The 26,926-nt window shown below is 50.8% G+C and overlaps 2 protein-coding genes and 1 non-coding gene across 5 annotated transcripts in view; all 3 read left to right on the forward strand.

Moving 5' to 3' along the window:
• LOC103283290 (homeobox protein Hox-D3) overlaps nucleotides 1-26,926 on the forward strand; it is a 49,299-nt gene that overhangs the window by 1,427 nt on the left and 20,946 nt on the right. The window contains exon 2 of one of the 2 annotated variants that reach the window (XM_054723542.1): nucleotides 259-1,227. The exons of the other annotated variant lie outside the window; for it this stretch is intronic. Coding sequence (XP_054579517.1) covers nucleotides 259-500 — 242 coding nt within the window. The 3' untranslated portion in view covers nucleotides 501-1,227. Of the gene's footprint in view, nucleotides 1-258; nucleotides 1,228-26,926 lie in introns of those variants that run through there. 2 annotated transcript variants of the gene reach the window in all.
• On the forward strand, nucleotides 6,169-9,081 carry HOXD8 (homeobox D8). 2 transcript variants are annotated; one of them, XM_028140919.2, is made up of 2 exons: nucleotides 6,169-7,261; nucleotides 7,637-9,081. In XM_028140919.2, exons 1-2 carry the CDS (start codon nucleotides 6,712-6,714, stop codon nucleotides 7,918-7,920), a joined length of 834 nt encoding a protein of 277 aa, XP_027996720.2. In that variant the 5' UTR covers nucleotides 6,169-6,711; the 3' UTR covers nucleotides 7,921-9,081. The 2 variants fall into 2 exon arrangements, with proteins under 2 accessions (XP_027996720.2, XP_027996721.2); XM_028140920.2 differs by having other exon boundaries at nucleotides 7,640-9,081.
• Nucleotides 26,660-26,739, forward strand: MIR10 (microRNA mir-10). Its single transcript, NR_128992.2, has one exon. It is a non-coding gene; the product is annotated as a microRNA mir-10 (primary transcript).

The following is a 26,926-nucleotide window of genomic DNA, read 5'->3' on the forward strand; positions in this document are numbered from 1 at the left end:
TCTAGCCGCCTACCCCTAGCCACGGCGAGCAACACGCATCCATAAAAAAAGCTTCCCATAACAACCTACCCTGGGCGCGCGGCTTGTACGGCAAACAGAGCGCGGGCATTAAGGCTTTTTATGATAATTCCCCCAAGTTGTGAAAAGCGGCCATCCTTGGTGAAATTAATTTAACGACCTCTCCCCCCCACCACCACCCCCCTGTCGTCTCTCCCTACCTCCCCTTCTCTCCGCTCCTCTCAATCCCCCTCTTCGCAGACAACCCCGCTGCAAACTGGATCCACGCTCGCTCCACCCGGAAAAAGCGCTGTCCCTACACCAAATACCAGACGCTGGAGCTGGAGAAGGAATTCCTCTTCAACATGTACCTCACCCGGGACCGGCGCTATGAGGTGGCCAGGATTCTAAACCTCACAGAGAGACAAGTCAAAATCTGGTTCCAGAATCGTAGGATGAAAATGAAAAAGATGAGCAAGGAGAAATGCCCCAAAGGAGACTGACCCGGCGAGGGGCCGGCGGGACCGCTCTGCTCTGCAAAGGCAGTGGGGTGTTTTTTTTTTTTTTTCTTTGTGGGTGCTTGATTTCCAGACACTCTCCAGTGATTCGGACATTTTACCCCGTTTTTAGGTAGAAGTGACTGTGTGGTTGGTCTCTGTGAGGTATTTGGGGGGGGGACTCTGTATTTGCTCGCTTACGTGTTGGAGAAACCAAGTGGCTTTGGGGTTTTGCCCTGCCCCGCACCCTCCGTTTCCTGCCCCGTTGGTTCCTTAGGAAATGCTGTGTTTTGTGAGTGCACGCTGGCCTGAACAGCTCTCTCCTTTGTAAATGCCCTCCATGTTTCTGAAAAGTGCTGTAGTGTAGCCCCTAGCGCTGCTCCAGCAGGAGCCACATGCGCCTCACTTGGGAGGAGGAAGGCAGAGGACTACAGTGTGGAGGCCCGAGGAGGCCCAAAGAGGCCCGGCCGGGTAGCCCAACGGTTATGAAAGCCCCCTTTCCTGGGGAGCCTGTGACTGAGACCTGGAAGGAAGCCGAAAGAGGAGCCCAGGGCCTCCAGTGGGGCGGAGGGGGGTGTTGTCAGTGCACTGGAGGAGCCGCTGTCACGGGAGGGCTCCCCTCGCGTGGGCGGCGGCGGGGGTTGGCCCTCCGCGTCCCTGCCTGAGGACCAGTTGTAAATGTTACCGCTTCCTACCAATAAATGCTGACCTGATTAAATGGAGCCCAGATACTGGCCCTGAACGCTGTGTGTCTGCTTTCTCTGTCTCTCTGCAAAATGTCACCCTCCCTGGACGCCTCCCCCATCCCTGGGAGGGAGACACTGCTAAAAAATCAGGGGACCTTCCACCTCAGGGGTCCCCTGATGTGCTTCCCAGTCTCCCTTTGTGTGAGTAGACCCAGCCCAGAACACAGCACCTGGGTGGCCCTTGGCAGCTTATCCCTCCCCCAGTTTGGTTCCAGCACCTCTTGGAACTCTGTGCCCTGGACCCAGTGACAGTCTCTCCTCCGTGCCCAGAGGAGCCGAAGAGCCCCCGAAGCCAGGCACTCACTCTCTGGGGCTTTGGCTCACCATACCCCATGTCTCCCTCTGCTCACGGGGTCCCAGCCATTGATTTACCCCCACCCCTTCCTACAAACAAGCGAAAGGCCAACTCTGCGCTCGGGGAGCAACTCCTCCAGCTCCGCAGGGCGGGCTGGCTCCGGGAGGCCTGAACCGGTAGGGCTGTAAGCTTCCACCCCTCCCCACTGGAGCCCCAAAGTGACCTTAGCCGATCAAAATGGTCAAGGCTCTCTTCCACAGCTACCTCCACCCTCCCCCAACCCCGTTTCTGTGTGCATTTAGCTCCCAGCTAGGCCCTCTGAGGGCCGCATTCAGGGGCTAAAATGAAGGTCATTGTAAGTGAGGGTTCGGGCCCTCAGCTTTTGCAGGCCCGAGAGGTTGAGGCGCCGGGTGGCCTGGGCTGGGCGGAAGGCAGGGGCAATGGCAAAGTTGAGGGGAGGGGGGTGTCCTGATGAAAGAGGGGACTTGAAGGAAAAGCAGAGGGGGGCTGGGAGGGAAAGCCAAGGCCCAGATCCGGCCGAAGGTGCTGCGTACCCCCGCCCCTGCGGCCAACCCGATACCTACGGCTCTTTGAAAACAGGAAGAGCCAAGGTGTCATAAAGCCATCCAGCCGGCGAGACGTCTGGAGGTAATGGGTTTACGATAGGCCCGGCGCTTCGCTTTGAAACCGTCTCATTTTGATGTTTGTGTTTGTAGGAGAAAAGGAAAAATGCAGACAAAAACTGGGTCTTAAAATCTGGACAATAAAATATAAACAAGACTGCGTTGGACCAACAAGGCAGGGCCTTGCACCCCCTCCTCCCCCCGGTGGTTAGGTTGTGAGCACCTAGGAAATAAAAACGGGGGTGTGTGGATAGGAAGGAGGAGATGATGAATTTCTGATTTTTTAAATGGTCTGGGTATTAGAATTAGCCTACGGTGGGTGGTTCTTTATAATATTTGACTATGGTCGAGGTCCAGCTTGTTCTTTTTGTTTGTTTTAAAAGCGGCCTTTTATTCAGAGGTGGGAGAATTAGTGATCTTGGGTCATTTACTCAGGCTGAGGGTCTCCCAGCCAAATGGTGCTTGGGGGAAAAAATGAAGTTACTTAAATGCCTTTTTGCAAAAATATCTGGCCCTCCACTCCAAAATTTCACAGTGAAAATATTGTTGGAAATTATATCTATTTGATTATAGAAAATAATAGTTACTGCTGAGGTGGAGGAAAGGGTTTTTGAAAATTGAGAAAAAAAGATTAATCTTGCAGGAAACACCTAAGCTGATTAAATTCTTTACTTTTTAAAAATTTTCAAGTGGAATGCTTAGTCAATTCATTTCATTCTGTGACTTTTGGTATACATTTAAAATCTCATTTATTGTCTATACATGTTCCCACGAACACGGGCCCAATAAGCCCTTTCCAGACAACCACTGAGAGATCTAGCAAGAAGTTTTTAATTTGGTTTCTCCACCCCATTGCCCAGCGAAATGGACCTGAAGTATTAAAATTACAAAATTAAAACAGCAAATACTCATGATTTAACGCTAAGAGAAACCACTTTAAAAGATTACTAAATTAACTTGTACATTTTTAGTTTTTGAAGTTCCAGGTTCTCTGGGGGGAAAAAATCCTGTTGCAGTTGATAGTTAGAAAGTTGCAATTTTTGTTAAATCTAGTCCATCCTATCATTGTAGGTGATTACAAATTGAGAAACTACTGTCTGGCAAAAGAAGGGTTGGAAACTTTTGAAAGACACTACTGGAAGTTCTTGGGAGCACAAAAATATTTGGCATTTAGGAGCCGCTGTTTCCTGGGCTTGATTTGTTGACAATCACAGGGATGAAGCATCATTAGCCTCAGGGATCCAAGTCCCAAACTGAAGAACTAGATTGAAATTGGTTTGAGTCTAATAAAGAGAAGTTAAGCTCGGCTCGAGGTGGTATTTGGCCACTAGAGAGCGCCGTCGCTCCACTTTGTGATCTCGTAAAGTTGGAGTGGTGAAGGAAGGTTTTGATTAAAAATATTTACAATAATATTTTAGATTCCAAATTAGGATAAATTTATTTTTAAAAAGAAACAATGTGCACTATTAAGTTCTGCAGTCGTGTTGTTAGGGATAAAATTTTGGCTCAGTCAGGATTTCAGAAAAATTTGGACTATGCCACTGCTAAAACTATAAACGTTATGGTAAGTTAATGCATCCGATCAAAACAGAAGTGTGTAAAGGCATAGATCTTTATTTATGAAGTTAATCGCGTTCTTTTTCCATTCAGATTATAAACAAAACGCTTGAAAGAAAAAAACGAATTGTTTTGTCCTAGGAGAAAATGTTGTATTGCAATGTTTTCTTAATTAGGCCAGAATGTGTAGAAATTATTTTTGTAGTATTTGTGTTTCTTTTTTTCACACCGAGGAACCACACAGTTCTAGAAGATGCCTTGCATTACTGAGATCTGGGCTTGCTCTTCTTTTTCTCCCATTCCATTCCAAATCCACTCTTTTATACAGTGTTTAAACATGCAAACACATGCACTCCAAACAGCGAAATTAAAAAGGCACAATTACAAAATTAGTTCCAAGGTTTTGTTGAAAATAATACTCTATTAATTGGATAATTGCAAGGTTGAAATACAAATTAACTGTCACTATCCATTCCTTCGTTCCTTCGCCTTAGGATTTATAGTAGATTCTACCTGGTGATAACCGACGGAAAACAAACACAAACAAACCCCAACCCTTCAACATCCCCACAACAAAAGTCTCCTGCAGTTTGCTAATTTAAAAACTAAAGGATGCCTTTATTATCTGGAGATTTATTAGCAATCGGTTTACCTTAACTATTTCCAGCCACTCCCTGTAAAAACAATTGAGAGTCTTAGACATCATCTTGCTATGCCTTTCTTCGACCTCCCCCCACCCTCCATTTGCAAAATATGATATTCAGTCCACCCGGACTGACCTCGGGATAGCGCTCACAGGTTGGGGCAACCCACAAGGAGTGGGGTAGTTGAAATCACTGGCCTGCTGCGCCTTGGGGTTCCCTGGGGTTTTTAGAGCTTTGCATTTGGCGTGAAAAGTCGGCGTGGTATGTTTTCAGTATTAGCGGGAGCCTCCTCGATAGACTCAGGGTTTTCGAGGTTCGTCCCAAGGCCGGTGGGCCTGGGCGCCCTTCCAACAATGGGTTATCCGCAAGGGAAAGGGGCTGGGTCACCCAAAGAACCCACACAAAGAAGCCGCTTTGGCGGGGGGAAAACTCACTCAACAGAGACCTATCCCATTTATGGGGAGGGAGAATGTGGGGGAGAGAAGGTGGTTGATGGTGGAACTCCAAGCAGCTTTAGAGCCACCTTCGTATTTGCGATTCACATTCGACTTGCCCACACGAGTCAGGGCGTTTGTCTTCCTCGTCGCTCACAAGTTAGGATGAGCCTTTTCTTTCTTTCCTTTTGGAAAAATGCGTAACTTTTAAAGCTGAGCAGGGCGCCCGCTCCCGGCAGTAATTGCACAGGCTTGGCGGATGAACTAGAGTCGTGAGCAGGAGACGAGCGCTGCCCGCAGCTGCCTGGGACCGGCACAATCCCAAGGCCAGCTCCCAGTCACATTGGGGGTTGGGCAGGGGAGGGGGGGGGGCTCTTGGGAGTCCCTCCCCCCCGGACGCCCCCGTAATCCGCCCGGGGCCTCAGTCTGCCCTGGTCCGCTCCACACCGGGCCGAGACCAGGGAGCCGCCCGTCCTGCCCGAGGAAATACCACGCACCCCAGCGCGAATCCTCCTTCCCGCCTCGGAACATTTCTGTCCCGCGTTTCTATTTACTCCCTCAGCAATGCTAATGCCTCCCTCCCCACATTCTTCAGCCTCCCCCCTGCGCCTGGTGCTGACGTCTATCAAGGGTGAAATGATGGAAACTATATTCATGGGCATGATTTCCATTAAATATCAATTAACCTGGGAGCCTCAGCCAGGCGTGCAGTGCGTCAAGGGTAAATGTACATCTCATTTCCACAAGGCCTGTTCGGCTGGAAAAGAAGGACTTAGATTCGCTTTGATAATACCAGGTTTTGGGGTCACCCTGGTGGCCTTTCATCAAGCTGCTTGGATAGGACCTAACCCAAAAAAAGTACGGTCCGGTCCGTCTACAGAGCCTGCCCATGTTCCCGGGGCTGCGCCCACGTGTCCAAAGGTGCAAAAGCCGCGGCCAACTTCTGCGGGGTTGCTCCAGGGGCCGGGAGAGAGAGTCCTTTGCTCTGCAGCCTCCTGGGAGTGGCCTCCCTCCTTCCCCCCCAAGTGTAAGGTTCTGCTGCGCCCCCGCCCCGCTGGGCTGGCCGCAGTCCACATCCCCTCGGCCCCCAGGGGCACCGCGAGCCCTTGGCAGTGCGGCTTTATGGGCCCCCTTTAAGGCCGGCGGAGGCATCTCCCGGGCGGCGTGAGGAGTCCCGTGAGAGCGGCGGGATCGCCTCCGCGCGGATCCCTCCGCGAGGTTATCTCGCCTCCATCTCGCTCCCTCTCCGCGCAGTGGCGTGGTGCGAAAATGCCTCGCCGGGGCGCACCGGGGCGGCAGCCTCGGCGGCGGCGGCGGCGAGAGCGGTGGGAGGGGGCCGCGGGGGGGGCGAGGTGAGAGGTGGCGGCGGGCAGAGGGTTGTTTTCTTTCTTTCCCCTCCAGAGCGGGGGTTTGTACATCGAAGCCAAAGCGTGTCCCGTGGGCCGGGCGCACTTTTTTTTCTGGTCCCGGTGTGCAGAGGGCCGCCTGGTGCAGAGAGGAAACAGTGGAGGCAGCAGGGCAGGTCACCCGGGGCGTCAGCGATTATATTGCGGCCGAGCCGGCGCGCGCAGGGAGAGGCCGGGCGGGCGGTGAGCGCGGGGGGCTGGGTGAGGCCCCGCGACCCGCAGGGGAGGCGGCGCAAGGCCGAGGCGGCGGGGGCCGCAGCCGGGCATGAGCGCCCAGTAACCGATCGCCCGCGGCGGCCGAGCCTCAGAGGCGACGCGCGGGCGGGCGGCGGCAGCAGCAGCAGCAGCAGCAGCAGCGTAACTCGGCGGCTCGGACGACGCGAGCAGCGGCCCCAGAGGTCCCCGCGGCAGTGCGGCTGGGCCGAGGCGCGCTCCTGCCCGCTCCGCGCCGCCCGCCCGCCCGCCCGCCCAGGGCCGCCCTCGCTCGGCCCCGGATCGCAGCCGCCGCTCCGATGAGCTCGTACTTCGTGAACCCGTCGCCGTACGCCAAGTACAAGGCGGCGGGCGAGGCCATCAATCCCACTTACTACGACTGTCACTTCGCGCCTGAGGTCGGCGGCCGCCACGCCGCCGCCCTGCAACTCTATGGCAACGGCGCCGCCGGCTTCCCGCACGCGCCCCCGCAGGCGCACGCGCACCCGCACCCGCCGCCGCGGCCCGCCGGCCCGGGGTGCGGTGGTGGGGGCGGCCTGGGCCTCGGCCAGGACTACTACCACCTCGGCGGGGGCAGCCCGGCCGCAGCCTACCAGGCCGCCCCCCCTCCTCCTCCGCAGCCTCCGCCGCCGCCTCCCCCCTGCGGCGGGGTTGCCTGTCACGGGGAGCCCGCGAAGTTTTACGGATACGATAACTTACAGAGACAGCCGATTTTTACGACCCAGCAAGAAGCCGAGCTGGTACAATATCCTGACTGTAAATCGTCCAGTGGTAATATTGGCGAGGACCCAGACCACTTAAATCAGAGCTCGTCTCCTTCTCAAATGTTTGCCTGGATGAGACCACAAGGTTGGGATGCATTTTTTTTTTTTTTTTTAAAAAGCGGGGAGACGGGGAGAAATCTGCTTTCATCTCACGTTCTAGTTTTAAAACCCCTCTCCCTCTCCCTCTCCTTTTCCGTCTTTTATTGCTACAGTGGCTCTTATTCATAAAGTAATACTGACTTTTCCCCTTAAAGTAGAAACCACGAAACGATGATGGGGACAGAATAATGGTGAAGACCTCTCTCTTTTGCCTGCACATCACATATATATATATTAGAGCTAAAGAGAGTTGTGTATATTTCATCCCTTAAATCCACTCCAGAAACCTCCAGCAACCTGCAGAGACACCATTACATTTTTAAAAACGTTCATTTTCCTCTTTTTTTTTTTTTTTAATCAGCAGCTCCTGGTCGACGAAGAGGAAGACAAACCTATAGTCGTTTCCAAACCCTAGAGTTGGAAAAGGAATTCCTTTTTAATCCTTATCTGACCAGAAAGAGAAGAATCGAGGTTTCCCACGCCCTAGCCCTCACGGAAAGACAGGTAAAAATCTGGTTCCAGAACAGGAGAATGAAATGGAAAAAGGAGAACAACAAGGAAACATTACAAGAGGTGAAGGATGGGAAAACTAAAAAGGAAGCCCAAGAGCTGGAAGAAGACAGAACTGAAGGCCCCACGAATTAACTTCTACCTTTAAAATTTTACCACAGACTGTTAAAGCTAATGATCAACATATGCTGGTGGATACCACCGATTTTCTTGGTTGGAAGGACTTTACCTGTATTTCAAGCTACCTTCATGTCACTGCTCTTGAGGTTTCTGGTTTTTGAGAGGGATTTGGGTGTTTTAAAAAGTTTCTTGTATCGCATAGAAACAGCTCTTGAGCTGTCCTATGTAAGGGTAATTTGATACTAACTATAGCAAAGTTTTTATAATGGTAGTTTTTAATGTCTGAGCTGGTGATTTGCCTCAACAACGTAAACTTCCTAATAACTAGCACTAAATAATTGAATATAAAATGCTTTATTAATCAAACAAGTGCACTTGAACATTTTAAATCTTTTCTTTATGGTGAGTAAATTAAAAGAAATCTATTATAATTTTTTTAAAAAAATTATGCCTGCAGAATATTTACTTTATTTTATTTGATTAAAATGTATTATTTATGTACTTTTCTTTCTGCTTTTATAATAGTGGGTTCAGGTGCCTTTTGTTTACTCCTAAGAGGATTCTTTATTTTGTAAACATAGTATCTCTGGGACTAGTGTGGGCCAAATATTTGAAAAGCACATGTTAATTGAAGAGTGTAATGTATAGTCCCGGCTCTGCAGCTTCCTAAACTTGGGGAAAATGTTGGGCCAGTGACAAAAGTTTCAGGGCAATGTCAATGTTGACATTTAATAATTTTTCTATAGTCTATACAAATATGGCAGTTTAATCTAGAGTGAATGAATACTTGAAAAGCCAATGATAACATTTTCATTCATTAATTTTTCACTCTAGCAAGTCACTTTGTGGAATGCCTCTCCTTCCAAAACTTGCTTTTGTTTTGAACTGCACTTGGTATCGACTGAAATTCCGGCCTCAGTGCTGTAGCCACCACTGTGATTTGTTTTTCTGAGTAGGTGCCATATTTATTTGTACTCTCTTCTCGCTGTTTGCATGCCCATTTTGAGCCAACTTACTATGTGCGTCTCAGATGTCAGTTGGTACGTCCTCTGTTGTTCTCCAGGATGGCCTCACCTATTTGAAACAAGCCCTGGGAGCAAAGGCAGAACAATCCCAGTGTAAACAATCGCTCCAGAACATAGCTAGCTCCTTAATAAAGAAATGAACCTTTTTCTAGAGCTAGTGTCTTTGAGCGCCGCAAATAATGCTTTTTCTTTACTCACATGAAGGCAATGTCCAGCTAAAGCTTCTATTTGATTAAAAAAAAAAAAAGAGGTGGGGGTTACATGCTATAAAAATAAATATATGCAGGCGGGGGCAGTCTCTTTCATTCCAGAGGGCTGACTAGGCTACTGTAGCTTCATCTTGCTCTATATAACCTTGCTAAGATAGTGTGAAAGCTTTGAACTTCACAAAGGATTCAAGTTGTAGGCCCAGTGGGGGATGACCCAGAGTCCGGGTTACACCACAGCTTATTCTGCTGAGCCCGAACTGATGCTGGGGTTTGGGCTCCGTTATTAACAAGATATCCATTTTCCGTTTGAGGCCGCTTCTGCAGCTGCCATTTTATGAGAGAAGAGGAGGGGGGAAAGAGGTGGGAGAGAAGAGAAGAAATTCAAGTAAAACTAACATTTCTCCCCCCAAAAGGGAAAGCAACTTTGCTTTTCCTAGATGCCTTATTAAAGAGGTACATTTTAATTTCCAAGTGACATTTTTTGCACAGGTAAGGAAATCGAATCCTATAGTTTTAGGCCTGGATCACCCCCTCAGGCATTGGTGGGCTATTTGCCTGCCACTTCAAGGACCAGGGAAATGTCACTGATTGGCCTAGAGGCGAAGCACCGCCTGACTTTCTATCTAGGGAAGAGACCATGGCTGTGGCATTCGCTGACCTGAGCCAGGAAAGACAATTTTAAGTCCTGGGTGGCTTGGGGCTTAAGAAACATTTGCAGGAGAGGAGACAGCTGCAAACGTGCATGCTGGATTTGGAAACATTTTGCTCTGTGTGCTGCCTGAGACTGCTATTGGCTGATAAAGAGCAAGGATGCCAAGTGCCTGAAAGCCCATGTGTGCGGTGGGGGTGGTGGTAAGCTCGCCAGAGACTGGTACTGGCTAAACTCCAGCTGCCCTCCAGTTAAGGGACTCCTCTATTAGCAAAATTTGCTTTCTCCCACTCAAGAAGACTCCATAGATATCACTTTTAGAGCCACTGATTTGGGCAAGATTCTATTAGGTGGGGAACCTGGTGTGTGGATGGATGTGAAATAAGGAAGGGGAGTAAAAACATCCTTATTTCCTCTGCATTCCGTGCTGCTCTGGAAGTGCTGTACCTTCTGGCCCCATCGTGCCCCTAACCACATGGTAAAATCGTAGCTCATGTACAGAAAAAGATTATTGCAATTACTGGTGTATTTGAGAGTATTGTACGTATACAGATTTGATAGTTTTTGGTAAATATTTGGTGGATTTGTACATATACATAGATTACACATGTGCAGAAAGTGTTGGTAATAAATAAATGTCAGTCTGTATGTTTCCTTTTGTAGCTAAGAAAACCATAGATTTGTCTTCAAATAAAGAGCTTGGGAATTACACATCACACACACTCACCACCTTCTTTTTTATAGTAGCTAGAAACCGCCCATCGTGGTATTTTATGAGACTTGCAGTGACGAGTGCAGAAGATGCCCTTCTAATTGGCTAAAATCTGTTAACATCCGAGGGTTGCGGCAACTGAACAAACAGTTTTGCTGCAGAAATTTGCATAAACCTTCAGAAAACCCTTTGCAAACCCAGGCGACTGCTTCTCTTCACTGTACTGCTTAGGGAATCTGCTTAGAGAGGTCTGTAAACCGTTCAGAGAAAAATAGGACACTCTAATGTTAACATTAAATGAAAGAACCAAGCCTTCGTAGTGATTTAGGTTCTTTGTTTGTGAGGGCCAGAAACAAACAAAAGAGGGTGTAGGTCTCAATGGTTCCTAGAGAAAAGTCAGTTCAGGGATTGCCATTTTGTGATGTTTCACAAAACCCAGCACAACCCTTCTCTCTGCACTGGGGGGGAAAGTGCAAATATGGCTGCCTTTTCAGTGTAGAGTCTTTTCCCAGTCCTTCTTCCCCAAGGTGAAAAGGAAGGGTCATAAAGCTCAGTTTTTATTTGACTAGAGAGGGAGAGGAAAATTGTCAATTGAGATTATCTATCAGAAAATTTTATGATTGGGCAACCTGTTCGGTTCCACATGAATGGAATGGTGTAAAGTGTTCTTGCTTGGGAGGGCCCAACAACTTGCCCCACTTTCTTGTATAATTAAAAGCATCGTTTTCTTATGCTTCAGTGGAGAAGGTGTTGCTATTTCACATCCAAGCTTGTGTCCTGTGCTTCTCCAGTGTTTGCTGAATCCCTGGGCATCTGGGGATAGACAGGGGAAGAGGGAGAGCATTTGAAAGGAGTCTGGCTGCTGTTACAGTTCCCTCCAAAAAAGCTAAGCCCCACTGATTTTTTTCTAGAAAGAATACGACTTTTGCTGACAGATGGCAACATAAGACCTTTCATCGGAAACATCCAAGGTCATCGGAACTTCTTTAAGAAATACAAATGGCCTGCTTCTGAGGGTGCTGTGCTCTCCCTGCCAGGAGCACGTCCACTTAGGTACTGACTGTGTGTGGAGATGTTCATAGCAGAGAACTTACACAGTCACCCAGTGCAGATATTTACAAACATATCACTAGGAGCCCGAAGACAGTGTCCTTGAAAGGAAGAGAGGAAGGAGCTACCTCTTTCAGGCAGGTTCTGAAGCCCGGATGGCCATGCCCATGCATTAACGATGGGGCGAATGCTAGAACTGGCCAAGGACATTTACTCTCAGCTGAGGTTCACTGGAGCAGCTCCTATCAGAAGTGCAAAAGGAATGTGATTCCTGCCTTTGAATGAAAATGACTCCCCCCCCCACCCCAAGGCTGAAACTGGGAGCCGCTCTTTTCCTGAATAAATGAGGCCTCTCTCCTCCTTGATAATATATTGAGCAGGCTTTTCACTGGACAAACATTGGGGGAGGGGGCAAGGGAAGAGGAGAGGAACTAGAATTAAATTCCATAGAAATTAGAACTGCACTTAGTGGAGGCTTCAAGGAAGAGGTTTCTGAGGGGATCCAGAAGGATTGCTTCTCCTCTAACCCGGAACTGACCAGGAGGATGTTTCTGCTGAGATAAAGGTCAGGCATTGGGAGCTCAAACTCTTATTTTGGAGTTGACAGGTATCTAAGACCATTTCCAGTCTTTGAGCTGGTTGCTGACTTTCCTACCACAGAAACCCCAAGGAACAGGACAGACCCCAATTTATGTTGGGGGGGGGGGCGGTGAGGGAGGAGAGTGCGATTTCTTGGCCTTCAGGTTTTCTGCACAAGATCCCTGGCGCTGGCTTGCCAGGAGATGAGAGGGGCAAACCCCGAAAGTGCTTGGCTGCCTTCCGGAGCGGGCCTTTTGTGTGGGGAGGGGAAGAGAAGCTGAGTGCACCCCCCACACACACACCCCCCCAAGGGGAAGAGGAGCGTTGGAGGGAGGTGACTGCCGGGGCTACCAAGTGCCTGGGCTGTCTGTACACCGCACTCCTGCCCCCTCTAACACAGCGCCAAATTGATCAGATGTTTAGAGGCAAACCAAAATGAAAAAATATATATTTCCTAGAAAAGGTGAGGAAGTCAGGAACCATGGAGGCAAAAGAAGGAGAGAGAGAGAGAGAGAGAGAGAGAGAGAGAGAGAGAGAGAGAGAGAGAGAGAGAGAGGAAATGGACAGAGAGGAAGAAATACAGACAAGGAAGGGAGGGAGGAAGACAGGGAAGAGAGAAGGGAGGCCAGGAAGGACGGAATGAGGGAGAGGGGGTGAGAGAGGGTGGGGGAAGGAAGAGAGAAAGCAGAGGGGCGGGAGAGAGAAAGTGAAGGGGAGGAAGAGAGGGAGAAGAGAGAAGAGAAAAAGAGAGGAAAAAAACATGGCGCTTGTGAGCTGTACGTGCAAAATCCGCAAGGAATTGCAGTAAATTCCTTTTTGTTTGAAGAAAATTTACAACTTGGTAATAGACCTTTTTATGACCTATTTGCGGTCGTCATTGGCTGCGGCTGGTCATGTGCAGGCGCCGCTCGCCTTCACGGCCTTTTTCCTGATTTCCCAGGCGAATTTCCCCCCTGCATTCTGCCTTCCTGAGCCTCACCCCCTCTTTTCGTAACCTTTGTCTCTGCAGAGGTGGGCTCCAGTCGCGGCTGCGGGAGTGCGGGCTCCGCGGGCCTCGGCTCCCGCCCGATGCCCGACTTGGCCCCGCCGCCGCAGCGGCCTCCGGAGCCGGCGGGGAGCCCGGCGCGCTCGTGGGGAGCCCGGCGGGCGGAAGAGCCCGGAAGGAGCCCCAGGCGCCGAAACGCCCGCCGCCGGCGCCGACAACGCCCGCCGGGAGCCCCCGGCCGGCTCCGGGGGGCCGTTCCGACCAGGCTCCTTCTCCGACCGGCAGGTCCATGACGCCCCGAGAGCGCGGAGCCCGGCAGCGCCTCATGGATTACAGCCGCCTCCCCGGCCGACCCCCGCCTCCAGCTCGCAGCCTCCGGGTAAGCGTCTCCGCTCCTCACGCCCGAGCGCGGCCCCGAGAAGGAAGTCTGAGGCGCCCAGCGCCTGGGGCAGCTCGGGGAGCCCGGCCCAACCCCCTACACCGCCCCAGGACCTGGGGTGGGCGGTCTGCGCCCCCTGCTCCCAGATCACTGGTCTCTGAGCCGCCGCTGGGGTCCTGCTGAGCCCAGGGGTGGAGGGGAAGCCCCATTTCCTCGGCAGAGGTGGAGAGGGGCAGCCTGGGTCCCACTGCCTGGACCCAGAGCTCCCAATCCCCACCCTGGCAGAGTGTGCACCCGGTTCCTGGACGACGCAGCTTTGCGGGGGGCCCTAGACCTCTCTGTGGGATAGCGTCCTGCGGTTTGTCTGGGGTCAGAGGCACCTGGGAGGCAAACAGGTGTTTTTGGAGGTTTGGGGCTTGGGGTGGGGAGTGGGTTGCATTCTGTGTATCTAAGATGTGCTCGGTTTGTTGTTCATCTAGGTTTGGGGTCGGTGATGCTGGTGAATTTCTGGGTTTGTGGTTTATTGGGCCTTGTTGTATGAGATGGAATTTTAAATATTTTAAACTGTAGTTCATAGTGAACTCTTGTAACAACTCAAGCAAGGTTCTTCCCACAGCTAATAATTTGAAAGGTGAATTTGGATTATTTTAGGTCACAAAATGGATGCATTTGGGGGAGGTTGTAGTATCAGGAAATCTGGTGCAGGGCTTGGGTAGAAAACCAATCGGACATTTCAGAAATGCGAAGCATGTGTATGTTCCAACATCGCGTGTGTTTCTTATTTGCCAGGGTAGAAAAGGGTACATATTTTGCTCTCTAGATGTACTGTCGTGTTGTGGTGTTTTGGGGTGGGGGTTGCCTAAAAATCAATATTCTATAGCAACATTTCCCCTCTTCAAAATTATTGAACCGAAACATTGTGAGTCAAAAGAAAATCTTGGCAGAAAAAAAAAAAGAATGCTATTTTCTCCTACCAATTTTGAACGGTACCTGAGAATGTAGTTCTCACATCCTATTGCCTCTTTACCCATGGGCACCTTGTGAAATACTAAAACCTTTGGACAATCTGCCGCATTGCGCATGGCGTGGTGGACCTGCGCATGGCGGAGTGTGATCTTCAAAGCACCCAGAGGCAAAATCTGACTTAATGTTTCCCCAGATATTCCAGGGTAACCGTGTTGGCCGTGAAAGCATTTCTAAAAATAAATGACATCTTTGTAGAAAGGTTATTTTTAGTAATTAACAATGGAATCACACTCGTTTCAAAATGGAGGGCCACGAATTTGTGGCCAGTTGACGTCTGCGGAATTGTCATGGATCAATCGCTATGAACACTCACAAGTAAGAAACGCTGAGTGATCTTAAAATTTGGAATATCCGTGTTTTGCAACGACTGTATTTCTCTACTATGGTACAATGGCTGTGGAGATGAATCTTTCATATTGGGAAAACGCAGGACATGTTGAAAACCAGGGCCCTGCTCAGGGACTAGGCCCTCCCCTGGCAGCTCCGGAGCCTAAGGAGCCCCTACGTTGGCTTTGCAGCAGCGGAGCGGGTGGGGAGGAGCTGAGTCCAGGACGCCCAAGCCCTGGTGTTCAGAGCTGCAGTCGCTTTTCTTTGGGTTCGGTGGCTGAGCCAGCCCAAGCGACCAGGAACCTGGGCGGGCTGCAGGTCCAATCCTGCAGCGGAGGGTGATGTCATGGGCAGTTAGATATGGAGGACTGGAGGGCTCTTTGTAAGCCCAGGTGCATTAAGAAACTACACGGCCGATTGCATCGAAGGGAATAAATAATCACAAATCACATTTAAACTCAGGCCGCTGAGTCCAAGAGGAGACTGGTTAACGCTTTGGCCACTGCCGGAAATCCCTCCATTGTCCCTGTTAACGCAATAAAAAAAAAAAATTTAAACGAAAGAAAAAGCACTTGGACTCTCAGAGCTCTCAAGCGGGGGGGAGTGTAACTCCCAGGGTCGTGGGCCCGAACCTCTGCCTCCATCCGCTCACACGGGACGGAGCCCCTGGCGCGCCGGGCCTCGGTCAGGCTGCGAGCTGGGCTTGCGCCCTCCCTGAGGGCCAGGAACAGCAGCAAAGCCCGCTGCTGTGCGATTATACATGCGGCCAAGCACCAGGGCTGGAAACCAAACGCGTTTTCCTGTCAGATGCTCTCCCAAATACATACATTTCGCCAGAATTTTGTTTTCTGAGCTCGAGAAGCAGGGGCAATGGGAACAAAGACAGTATTTCACTCTAGGCTGGCAGGCAGCTGTTGGAGGTATTTACGGCCTCGCCGCAGTGCGGCCGCGGGGCAGGGCACCCGGGGGCACCGGAAGCCGGGGAGAAGCCACCGAGAACTCGGAATTCCGATCTAAGTCCAGTTTGGGGCCCCTTTTTCCGGAATTGGTGTGAATAGATACCCTCTTTCTAGGAACTTTCTGGTCCCTTAGACTTGGCCGTTGTGCATGAGGAAGGAGAAGTGGTGCTGTCTGAACGGAGGGCGGTTCCCCCCCCCCCGCGCCTTGGTGGACACTCAGGAGATACCCCCGCGCTAGATGTGAAATTGCTGATCCTCCTGACACAACCGTGGGAGTGTTCACTGGCAGCATGGCGATTGTGCTGGGTGGGCAGAGCAGGGCTTGCACATCAGGAAGCACGGTTGGCACTTTTCCTACCGGTTTTCCTGAAAAAGAAAAGTATGTTTCCGGCCTGATACAGGGAGGCCAAGCACCCCCGCAGTTAGGCGCTGAAGCGGTGCCCGGGGCCGCACACCCGCACACCGGCCCGCACAGCGCCGAGGGGCCTGCCACGCACGCTCCACCGGCCTTGGCGCATGTGCACTGAAATAGCCCGGCCCGGGGAACCGACCAGCACAGCGCGGCCGGGGGGAGGGGGTGAGCGGACTCAGAACAGGAAAGTAGAACCGGATCTCTCCGCTCCTCCCTCCCTCAGGATTCGCTGCTCCTCTTTGCTTTACTCCAGCCTTCAATCTAAATATAGCTGAACATCTTGCCCTTGACTACGTTGTTTTCAAACATCTTGACTCACCACCCACCCCAATTGAAATCTGTACTGAGGAACGGCCTGCAAATGAGAGCTAGTGGCCAAACGGAAACCAAATCTTCTCTCAAGGTGTTAAAATACACACACACACACACACACACACACACACCCCTTCAAAGAGGATTTTATATATATGATCCTCAGAGAAGTATATAGATTTTTTTTTTTTCAACCTGATGCTTCTGCTTTGGGAAAAAAGCCTTTCCTTTTGGCGCCGGTTCAAGCCACCAAACTTGGGGCCAATCCCTCAGCCAGACCGTCCCCCGGATCTTGTTACGCCAGCGCAACACATTGGAGGGCTCTGCGGGCGCCCACGGCTCGGCAGAAATCGGTCAAATAAGTCAATCAGTAAACGGGGGACACTGGAGGCTTTTCGGCCTGGGCTTGCCTAATTCATGGGGATGCATGCTCCTGGGCCACGAGTCTGTTGTCGGTGCCGGAGAGGGTGCGGCAGGAGGCAGTCTCAAAGCCTCTGGAACTCCGCTGGCTGCCGCGGGAGACGCCGCAGCGCGCGCTCCCGGCGCGGGGAGACCTCCGCGCACTCGAAGAAGCTCCGGCCTGGAGGATCCGGGCCGTGCAGGGCCCTTGCTCAGCAGTCCGGCGCCTTGTCCAGGAGGAGGCGCTGTAGGACAAGCGTCTCGCGGCTGCGGCAGTGCCGGAGTGGCCCCGGCGGGAGCCGGCCGGGGAAGGTGGGGGAGGGAGGACACGTGATCCCGCGCCTCCTGGTGCCCGCTCTCCACCTGGGCTCTCAGAGTGCTTTCTACCTCCGGGGCGGGTCGGGGACACTGCACCCGCTCCCAGGGAGAGGCTTCTCGGAACCGGCAAGCTGAGATTGCCTCTAGGCCCGGGCGCCTGAAGGCCGGTTCCGGGGTGGCAGGCAGGTTACCTCACTTTCTTGGCCTTCCTGGAGGGGGCGTGATTTTCACGCGCTTGGCTCTTGAGAGCAGGAAAGAAATTTGGGCTCCGTGGGAGGGCAAGCCGCGCCCAATCCATGGGGTCCCAAGGAGCTCCCTCATGCCGGCTGGGCTCCTGTGCTTTACACGTTACCCGTCCACGACCCCTGGTGCCGTGAAAAGCACAGCGCCGTGCCTCCTGCGGGCGGAGGAGCCTTGCCCTGGCTCACCTAGTCCTAGAGCAAGGCCTGTGTCCTGGGGTTCCCCGGGGTCTCCCTTTGAGAGCCAGGGCAAAATGTACGGACGTTTTGGCTTGAGAACTGTGCAGATGCCTATCTCTACCCTTTTCTACGCCACCCACAGGCCCTTCTTTCACCATTGCTCCCATTTCAGGCCTTTGGTGGGTTCCACAAGGTGTGTCTTGCACCAGGGGTGGCTGCCGACTTTAAAAACGGGCTCTAATCCAACTCCATTGTCTCCTGGCAATGCAGTTTTCACCCTCCTTTTCCCATGTTAGGGCAATGTTCTTAATGAAGGCCTGCATTCAGATCTTGTTTATAATGCAAGTCCCTGGGTCTCACACCAGATTTCTTATTAAATCATATTATCTGGGGCCTGCATTTTGTAAACACTCTCCCCCCAGGGCAATTAAGATGCACTTAATGTCTGAGAGCCACTTGATCAAGGGTTCTCCTGCTTCTTTTATGGTTATTATGTCTCCAGGGGTCAAATTCCCTTTACCACTCAGGTATCCCCATAGTTCTTGGTGCTCACTCCCTAATTGGGTTTTCTAATGTCACTACCCCATAGGTTGGATAAGTGCTCACATTTAGGGAAAGGGACATTGATCCTTTGCTAACTTGGAGATTTCAAAGAAGTGAGTAGGTTCAGACTACCATGGTTCAAATCTTTACCGCTTACCTGCTGTGTGGCTTTAGGAAAGTAGGACCTATTTCCTCATTTGAAAAGTAGGGATAATGACAGAACCTTCAAGTGTTACAGGGATTTTTACTCACATGTCACTACTATGTGTTAAACACTATTCCAACTACTTTGTATACATTAACTCACTGGTTAAGTACTTAAAACAGTGTTTTAGCACATAACAAGCATTCAATATGTGTTCCTTATCATCACTTCCTCTTTTCCGCTAAGCAATCCAGGCCTAGACTTTTAGAGCTGGAAGAGACTTGATTCACTCACCAATCCTTGAATTCTACAGGGAAGACAGGCCTAGGCTTGATCACAGGAAGTGGTAGACCCAGGAACACATAGTTCTGGGACTCTTACTATTGTTGTAGTGGGCCTCACAGGCCCTGCTCTCTTGGGTCTCAGTGTCTAGCACCTGTCTACAGGTATACTTCAGGGCCACACCCAGGAAGGAAGTACCCCTAGTTCCTCAGTGGGCAGATGCCAGGTAGGGGGAAGCCTCAAAACCACATAAACACATCTTCAACTCAGACAGAGGGCTTCAGGCCTTTCCAGAGAGCCGGTCCCACTCTCCAGCTCCTGAAGTCACCCTTTTCTACCACCACCTATCAGTCACACCTATCAAGGCAAGAACCCTCTTTTACAGCCTTAGGGCAAATACTCTCTTTTCAGTCTCTTATAATCTTGGGTAGGGTAAAAAAGCAAAAGGCCAGTGGGCAACAGCAGGGGAGGCCAGGAGTGTCCCGCTCCTCCTTAATCTGCTTGTGTTCCAAGATCTGGGCTCCAGGACTATAGCTGAGCCATAGCTCCCAACTTGGGCCATAGTGGTGCCGAGGTAAGTCTTTGAGAGGCCTTATCCTCAAAAATCTCCTCCAGCCCTTCCAAATTTTTGAGATTCCTTCTATCTTTTAAAAACAGTTATGTAAATACTTCCTCAGGCTACATCTCACACACACACACACACTGCATTCAGTTTCCACCCCCTTAGCCCTGGCTTCCATGATTTCTGCCTATAGACTTTTCCTGTGAGGGCCTCCCCAATCCTTGGCTATGATGCTTCTCTTGGTTTAACGAGGAGTCCACCACCTGGGTCATATTTTTTCTCAAAACACACAATCTCTTCTGTTATCAACCATGTCAGGTGGAGTTTCGTCCATGGCATAGGGCAGCACTTTAGCCCTCCAGTCATCCCAACTTCTGTGCCATATAACCTCCATTTTTGGTTCTCAAAGGACTTAGATGGCCAACCCAGGCCCTGCCCTTCTTGGGACCACTGGAGCCTTTTTCAGCCTCTGACCCCACTGTCAGATGTCTTGCCCCAGGGCCCATTCTTTTGGATCTCATCTCTCACTATTGAAGTTTTCTTCTGCAGTCACCTTTCTTCCCAGAGAACACCAAGGCAAAGCTCCAATGCATGAATTCCATTGTAGGGGGTAAGAGTAGGGTGGCAAGAGTACATTCCTCTTTTAGTGATAGAGCACAGTGCCAAGAATATGGAATCATATTTCTCTCCTGCTTGGGACTCCCCGATCAGCCCTTCTTTGGCTCCACCCCCAGCATGTGTCCCTAAGGGCCAGGCCTTTCTCCTTCTGTCCCTGGGCCAGAGAGTTCATCCAAAGTCTCAACCATATGTATTCTGCTTGTGCAGATGTTTAGTTTAAGGGGAGAGCTTAATATCACCTCTGGGCAAGAAACCTCTTAAAAGTCAAGATCAGAATACTCTTTCCTGGGGCCACATAGGAGGGGCCCTTAGGGTGGGCAGAAGGAAGACCTCATTACATTTGGAGTGTAGCTGGTGCATCCTCCTTCCTGGGAGCTGTTCTGGCTTCTAGGTTGGGAGGAGCCCTACAGGGACTCTACCTTATGGGAGTTCTCTGGGAGGAATTCAGAACTGGATCTTTCCAGCCGAATGGGGAAGGACAGTGTCTACAGTCTCACTTTGCCCAGAAACAAATTCCTTACAGGTTTTTACGAAAACTTCAACTTTTCCTCCCGTACCTTCTCTTTCATTATCACTATCACCACCATTGAAAGTCCTTGGGCAAACCCCAACAAATTAGCCCAGGCTAGTCTGCTGTCCCCTCCTGGTGCTCAAAGTTCTTACTAGATGGAGCTTGCTCTTCCTCATCCCCACTCTCTCATTCATCTGCAGAAGTCCAGGACATTGGGGGCTGGGGGAGGGGAGGGCAAAGGAATATTGTAGGAAGGTGGACACTTTCTCCTTAATCATGTTTTCTGGCTCTTCTAAGATTAGAAAAGTAATCGAAGGTGTCTGCTTCACTGTCTTCCTCTCTCCCCTCCCCCTATGCATAGCTAGTTACTTTCCTGTTGTTATCTGAATGTACAGAGCAGGCTGTTCATTTATTCATCTTCTGTATGCCACAGTGAAGATTGCAAGCAAGTCCCAGTCACCATCTTTCATCACCATACATTAAAAAAAAAAATCTACTAAACTGCAACTAGCCAGGCATTGTTTCAAACACTACCTCCCACCCCTATAAAAAGTTCATCACAATTGCCTAGAAAGTCATACATCCTTTGATTAATTCTGTTTTATTAACTTAAGGAAAAATAAAGAAGCTTTCCTGTCCCTTCCAACTTTGATTATTTTTTACAGTGGTTTAACAGGGACTAAGTTTGAAGCTGCTCACTTAGTACTAACAGAATCAGAAACCATTTTTAAAGAGGTTGATCTTTACTCATTTTAAAAACAGATACTACCAAATGTAAAAGAAAAGATCCTCCTAAGTAATTAATGGTGGGGGGAGGAGAAGTGGGTGCTATACAGTCTAGGATAACAGTCCCACCCCCTGCTTTCTAGCTAATGAAAGTCAAATCAGGAAATGGGTTTTGAAATGCATGGAGAATGGGTGGAAATTAGAATGCAAAGTGATCTTTGTAGAGAGGGATCTCTTTTATGCGCTTGTTGGGACTTGCTGATGAGAACTTTTGCAACTGAATTTGACTGAGAAATTATATATGTGTATGTGCTCTAAAATCTACACAGAACATCCATTCTTTTCATCAGAATTGTAAAAGTCACACATGTTTTTACACTGTTTGGGGGCACTCTGGCAGGCTATGGAAGGGTGCTGGGGATCAGTTCTTTGTATTTACTTCTGTTGGTGGGAGCTGGGGGCATCTTTCCCACCCCACCTCCCCCAGGCACAGAGTGTCACACTCTCCGGTAGAGCAGCCCTCAGGCCCAAGCTCCTTTTCTTGGCTTTCTCAGCGGGAAGGCCTGCTCCCCCAGCTCTCTTAGGCTCTCTCTCTGGTGGGAGTGGCAGTTCAGGAGTTGGGGGGAGATGACCCATCCAGGTTTGGGCCTCGGACTGAGCCCTGTGATTGGGGCACTGGGGGAGTGGGGACATCTGACTTCCTGGGCTTGGGTTCCTTGAGAGCCTCATTTGCTTCCTCACACCCTCTCCCCTTCACACCAGGGCTGTTTTATTGTTTTATAACCTTCTTTAGAGCTTCAGTTGCCAAAGATTCCGACGGAGCTATTCTCTACTTTCGCACTTTGCCAAACCCCGAGTCTTGCTGTTTTAAGCAGTTTGGTCACTTGCAAAGGCTTTCCTTTCAGATCTAAGCAAATTATAGAAACTTCTAGGCATGTGGCTACCTTAGACTTTGCTGAGCCCATCCACAACAATGCAGAGCCAAGTGTTAACTCCAACTGCCACCCACCCCCAAGCCCACCCAACTTCTCCAAAACACCCTTTTTACTATTGAAGCTTGAACAAAATCTCAAACAATTTCTGGTATAAGCAAGTTAAAAAGTGGCCTTTGACTTTCCTCTTTATTTATTTATTTACCATATCTAGAGCTAGAAAATGATTGAAATAAAGGAGTTGAAGGTACTCACAGCGAATGCAGCCAAAGAATCATAAGACATGCCCACCAACCAGCCTTTTCCAAATAGTACTATCTCCCAACTTAAACGGACTTCTCTGAAAAGATGCTATTTGAAAAGCCTGGGGCATTGCTATGACTCTGACCCCCCTTGCATTCTGGATATTTGGAACTATTTAAATGTGAGGGAACAGTTGCAGTGAACCTTTATTTAGTGAATAAAAGTTTAAAGCCAAAGGTTATTTATGGTTCTGCAGAGATGGGACCTGAATGGCTATTTACGAGCACGTGATTCCAATAAACTTTGTTTTATGGCTCGAGAGTTGACAAGCCAAAATATAATTCCCACCATAAATTAGGTTAAGAGCATACAAGTGCAGATGCTTGGTTCCTGGAGCAGCGATAGGAAAGTGAGAGGCTCCAGCTAGCGCCGGGCTCAGGAGGCCGTTCTACTCTCAGCTCCCCTGCCCACTAGGAGAGAGAACCAGTAAGTCATTTACTACTTTTTTCCAGAACAGCTCCAGGGGTGGGGGGTTTCTCTGCCTCTCTTTTCCACCTGGGGTGGGAAGAAGTCCCATTAAAGTAATTTCTCATTTTAGCCTAAACCTAAAATAACAAATAGAAGGGTAACCCCTGTTTTCTCCCCTCCCTCTGGACACAGAAAGTTGGGAATTGAGAGCTCCCACTTCACAAGAGGGTCTTACTGTCTCTCTCTTCTCTATATGGAGCATCTGTTTTAGAAGTGAAATAAGACAGTGGTAGTCTAGGTGGAAAGGATGAGGATGGAGATGGCTTTGACTCTCAGATTTCTCAGAGAAGATCGCCAGCCTAGAATAGGACTCGAGGAGACTGAAAACTTAAAGCTGGACACCAGTCTCTGTGAGGACCACTGCTCTGTAAGATTGCTTTGTGGTTTCTCCAGCAGCAATGCTGACAAAACGATGCCACATCCATAGAGCTGGATAACAATCTGAAGCATTGCCATTTACTTTGAAACCCATTGATTTTCCTCCTCCTGGGTTATCATTTGGGTCTTCATCTCCCTTGGAAATTGCTCTTTGTTTTGAATTGGAGCATAAGTGGGAAGGCAAGTCCCAGTATTGCCTGGTCCTTCTTTGGGAAGAAGACAGGTTTTGGGGCTACTAGTTTGGGGGGTACTAGTTTGGGAGTTTGAGAACCAGCCTGAAGCTGGAAAAGGGGGCTGAATTGCTCTCAGCACCAGATAGACTGGAAGCTGGGGACAGATGCAGCGACTGCCCCCTCCCCAGTGGACCTGCGCCCACCCAGCCTATTCTGCATAAGGAAACACACAAAGGCCCATTTTCTCCTCGCTTCCCCGTGTTCCCACTGGGGAGACCCTGTTACAAGCAGCCTGAGTCAGGCCAAACAACCAGTGAGGCTTTGCCCAAGGGTGCATGGAAGGGGCGAGGTGATGTGGGCCATACTCTCCTACTCCGTGGATCTGCCCTTGAGGACTGCGGTCCCCGCTCCGCGGAGAACTTGGCGCAGTTCCTGGGGGCGGGCACCCGAAGCGGGGCGGTCTGGGTATTGGTGGGGTGTCTGGGCCTTGTCATTTTCCTGTGTATCATCTATGTCTGCTTTATTATCCTGTGGAATTTAAGTGACCCCCCCGTTTTCACTGCAACAGGTTCGGGACCGGGAGAGACCGCCGCTGTAAGTACCTTCCCGTTTTTTCCGAATCGCAGAGGCGGTGTTGCCGGCTGGGGAGGTGGTGGGCGAGGGCCGCGCCAGGGGAGTGGGCGGGTGGAGGAGCGGCCCTGCCTCCCCTGGCCTGCCGCTGGGAGGGAGGGGAGCTCGCTCTGGAGGTGGAGGCTCTCAGCTGAGCTCCTGGAAAGGTTTTTGGGGCCTAGCTCACAGTTACCTAACGAAGGGGACGCGCCACGCGGGCTTTCGCCCACATCTTCTGGGGCCTCCCCGGACCTTCCGGCCTTCCCGGGGCTTCGCGGCTCGCACAGGTGCAGCTCCGGCGCGGAGTGCGCTTCTGTTCTGCCCAGAGCTTGCAGCTAATTAGCAGCCCGCCCTATTAAGTTGCGGCTAGCATCGCCTTCTGCTAGAACCAACCTGCCAAAGACCCAGGCAACGCGATCTGCCTCAGCAGCCCAGCCCAACTTAACCTGGTCCCGCCGGGACCACCCTTCTCTTGTTTTTTATTAAAAAAGAAAGAAGAAAGAAAGAAAAAGAGACGAAAAAACAAACAAACAAAAACCCACTCTTGGGCTGTGTTGAGTGGGCAAGCTTCCGGGAAGGACTGCGGATTCTGAGCTTTAGATGGAAGTCCCTCCTCAGCCCTCCCCCGGCTCCCCGGCCTCAGCAGTTTGGGGTCTGGGTTGGGGACGCGGGCTGAGTAAGGAGGGGGGAATATGCCCTTCTCGTCCACCTCCCATCTTCTGGAGCTGCAATTGGAAAAATTTTGCGCCAAAGCCGCTGGTGTTGCAGGAAAATGAGGGGGGGGTGGTGATTGGGAGGGGTGAGGTGGGGGGCATAGATTTTGGGGGTCCTGGGCTCAGAAGTTGGATCTTTCGGAGTTGCATGTGCCACAGAAGAAAGGTACCTATCCGAGGAGGCCCCTGAAGTTTCAGGAAGACTGCCCCATTAAGATCAAGGTAGTGGTTCCAGGATCAAGGCCGTGGTTCCAGAGGCAAGGGGAAAAGTGGCCCCCTCCCTCACTGCAAAACGGAGGTGGTTTTTTTTGAATGAGAGATGGAATATGCGAGGGCTACAGGAACCAGGCACCCTCCCTCTCTCCAGGGTCCGAGAAGCTGGGACTTGACTCTGGGCCAGGTTTCTTTGCCCTACAGGCTGGGAGCCTAGTCAGCTCCCTGGGGGTTCCGCTAACTGGAGAAGTGGAGATTTCACCCAGTACACGGTTTCCCTGTACAAACCACGCTGGCTCGAGTGAAATGGCTCTGGCTCCAGGCTGGAAAGTCTGGCATCCTCAGGACCCTCTTGTCTTGCCCCCTTTCTGCCGTTGCCCTGGCTCTTGGGTGCCTATCTCTGCTGATGCTCCTCGCTTGAAAACCCACATTTGGCACCCTGTAGCGAAACACAGCACAAAAAGCGGAGATCAAAGCATTTGTATGAGCAGTTGTGCGGGAGGTGAATATTTAACGCTTTTGTTCATCAATAACTCATTGGCTTTGACCTGTCTGAACAAGTCGAGCAATAAGGTGAAATGCAGGTCACAGCGTCTAACAAATATGAAAATGTGTACCCTCACTGTTTCCGCACCCGACCCAGCAGGCTCACCCAATTTGCCTGGATAAAGCCTAGATCCAGTGTCCCCAAGATGGGGAGTGTGGGGGAGCATTTGGCATTAGGGGTAGTTGGGGGGAACCGCTCTGGGACAAGGGACGTAGGCTTCGGGCAGCCTCAGAGCTCTTGTTAGAATTGGTACCAGGAAATCCCTACAAAATCGCTAAAGCACTGGAACCAACGGATTGGGGCGGGGGGAGTGTGCAAAGTGCATTGTAGAAGCAGGCAGCCAACTTTGCCAGGCTGGGGCCAGAGGGGAGTCTCCCTGCTCCGCCCCACCAGGCCAAAACAAAATTTTGAAACATGAGTGGAAAAACAAAACAATCAACATTTTAACGCCTCTGCCCTACCGTCAGGGACCCCAAAGCCCCACTCAAGCCTGAGCATCCCTCTGCCCCTGAAATTCATCCGGGGCCCTGGGCGCGACTGGGCTCCTGGTGCCCTGAATGGAGCGGGGAGCCCCAGACAGTGCTGAAGCGCTGGGGCAGGCACGCAATTCGTGAACTTTTGTACTCTTGTGTGCTGCTGTCGGCAAAGCAGAAATAATGAAACTTTGTGATATGTTTGTAAATGATTTTGAATGACCCCTCACCCTGCCCTTCACCATTAGTGCATCGGCCCCAGCCCAGGGCAGCGTGGTGCCTGCAAGCAGCGCCTGCCTCGGGGTCTGCAGCAGCAGCAGCAGCAGGACCGAGAGGCTCCGGGCCCAGGAAGGTAAATGCGCGACTTCTTGAAGAACTGGCTTTGTCAGCCAACCTGGCTCGCCCCGGCAGTAGAACAAAATAATGGAGGGAGGATATTCCCCTCTTGCCTCTCTTCTGCCACTGAGGGCATTTGCTCCTTTCTGGAAAATACCACTTGATAAGGGGGGAGGGATATTGGAATTGGAGAAAGAGGAATAATAAAACCGCCATTTCTGGGATGAATATTTTTTCTTCCCTAAGAAGACTGTTCTGGCTCCCTGGCTGCTTGGTGACCCCAGCCCTAGTAAAAGGGTGGGGAACTCATTGCTGCAAATCGCCACCAAGCCCTTCCGGCGACCTGAACCATCCTTGAAAATGCCAGTGGCTGTGTGGGGCTGGTGGTGGCTCCGAAGAAGAGGCCAAGGCTAGCAGCGGTCTGGGTACCCAATGTGGGCGGAACTTGAAAGTAGTAACGTTGTCTATATATACCCTGTAGAACCGAATTTGTGTGGTATCCACATAGTCACAGATTCGATTCTAGGGGAATATATGGTCGATGCAAAAACTTCACTTTTCTCCAAAATAGCCTGAGTCAGAAGGAGAGGCCAGAAACAGCCGGGGCGGGTCAACCACCTCTTTCTCTTTCATTACGTTGGACTCCAGGATGATCGGAGGATCGACTGAGCCTGGTGACACAGAGCACCCTTTTCTTCAAGAAGCACCTCACCCCTATACAGAGGCTCC

This window comes from Eptesicus fuscus, chromosome 11, assembly GCF_027574615.1.
Source record: "Eptesicus fuscus isolate TK198812 chromosome 11, DD_ASM_mEF_20220401, whole genome shotgun sequence".
In the NCBI taxonomy this organism is placed as follows: Eukaryota; Metazoa; Chordata; class Mammalia; order Chiroptera; family Vespertilionidae; genus Eptesicus; species Eptesicus fuscus.

Excerpts from the sequence above, each read along its gene's own strand:
- HOXD8 (XM_028140919.2), top strand. The coding sequence starts at position 6,712 with ATGAGCTCGTACTTCGTGAACCCGTCGCCGTACGCCAAGTACAAGGCG. Across the intron at positions 7,262-7,636 it reads TGCCTGGATGAGACCACAAG|CAGCTCCTGGTCGACGAAGA; the intron begins GTTGGGATGCAT and ends TTTTTTAATCAG.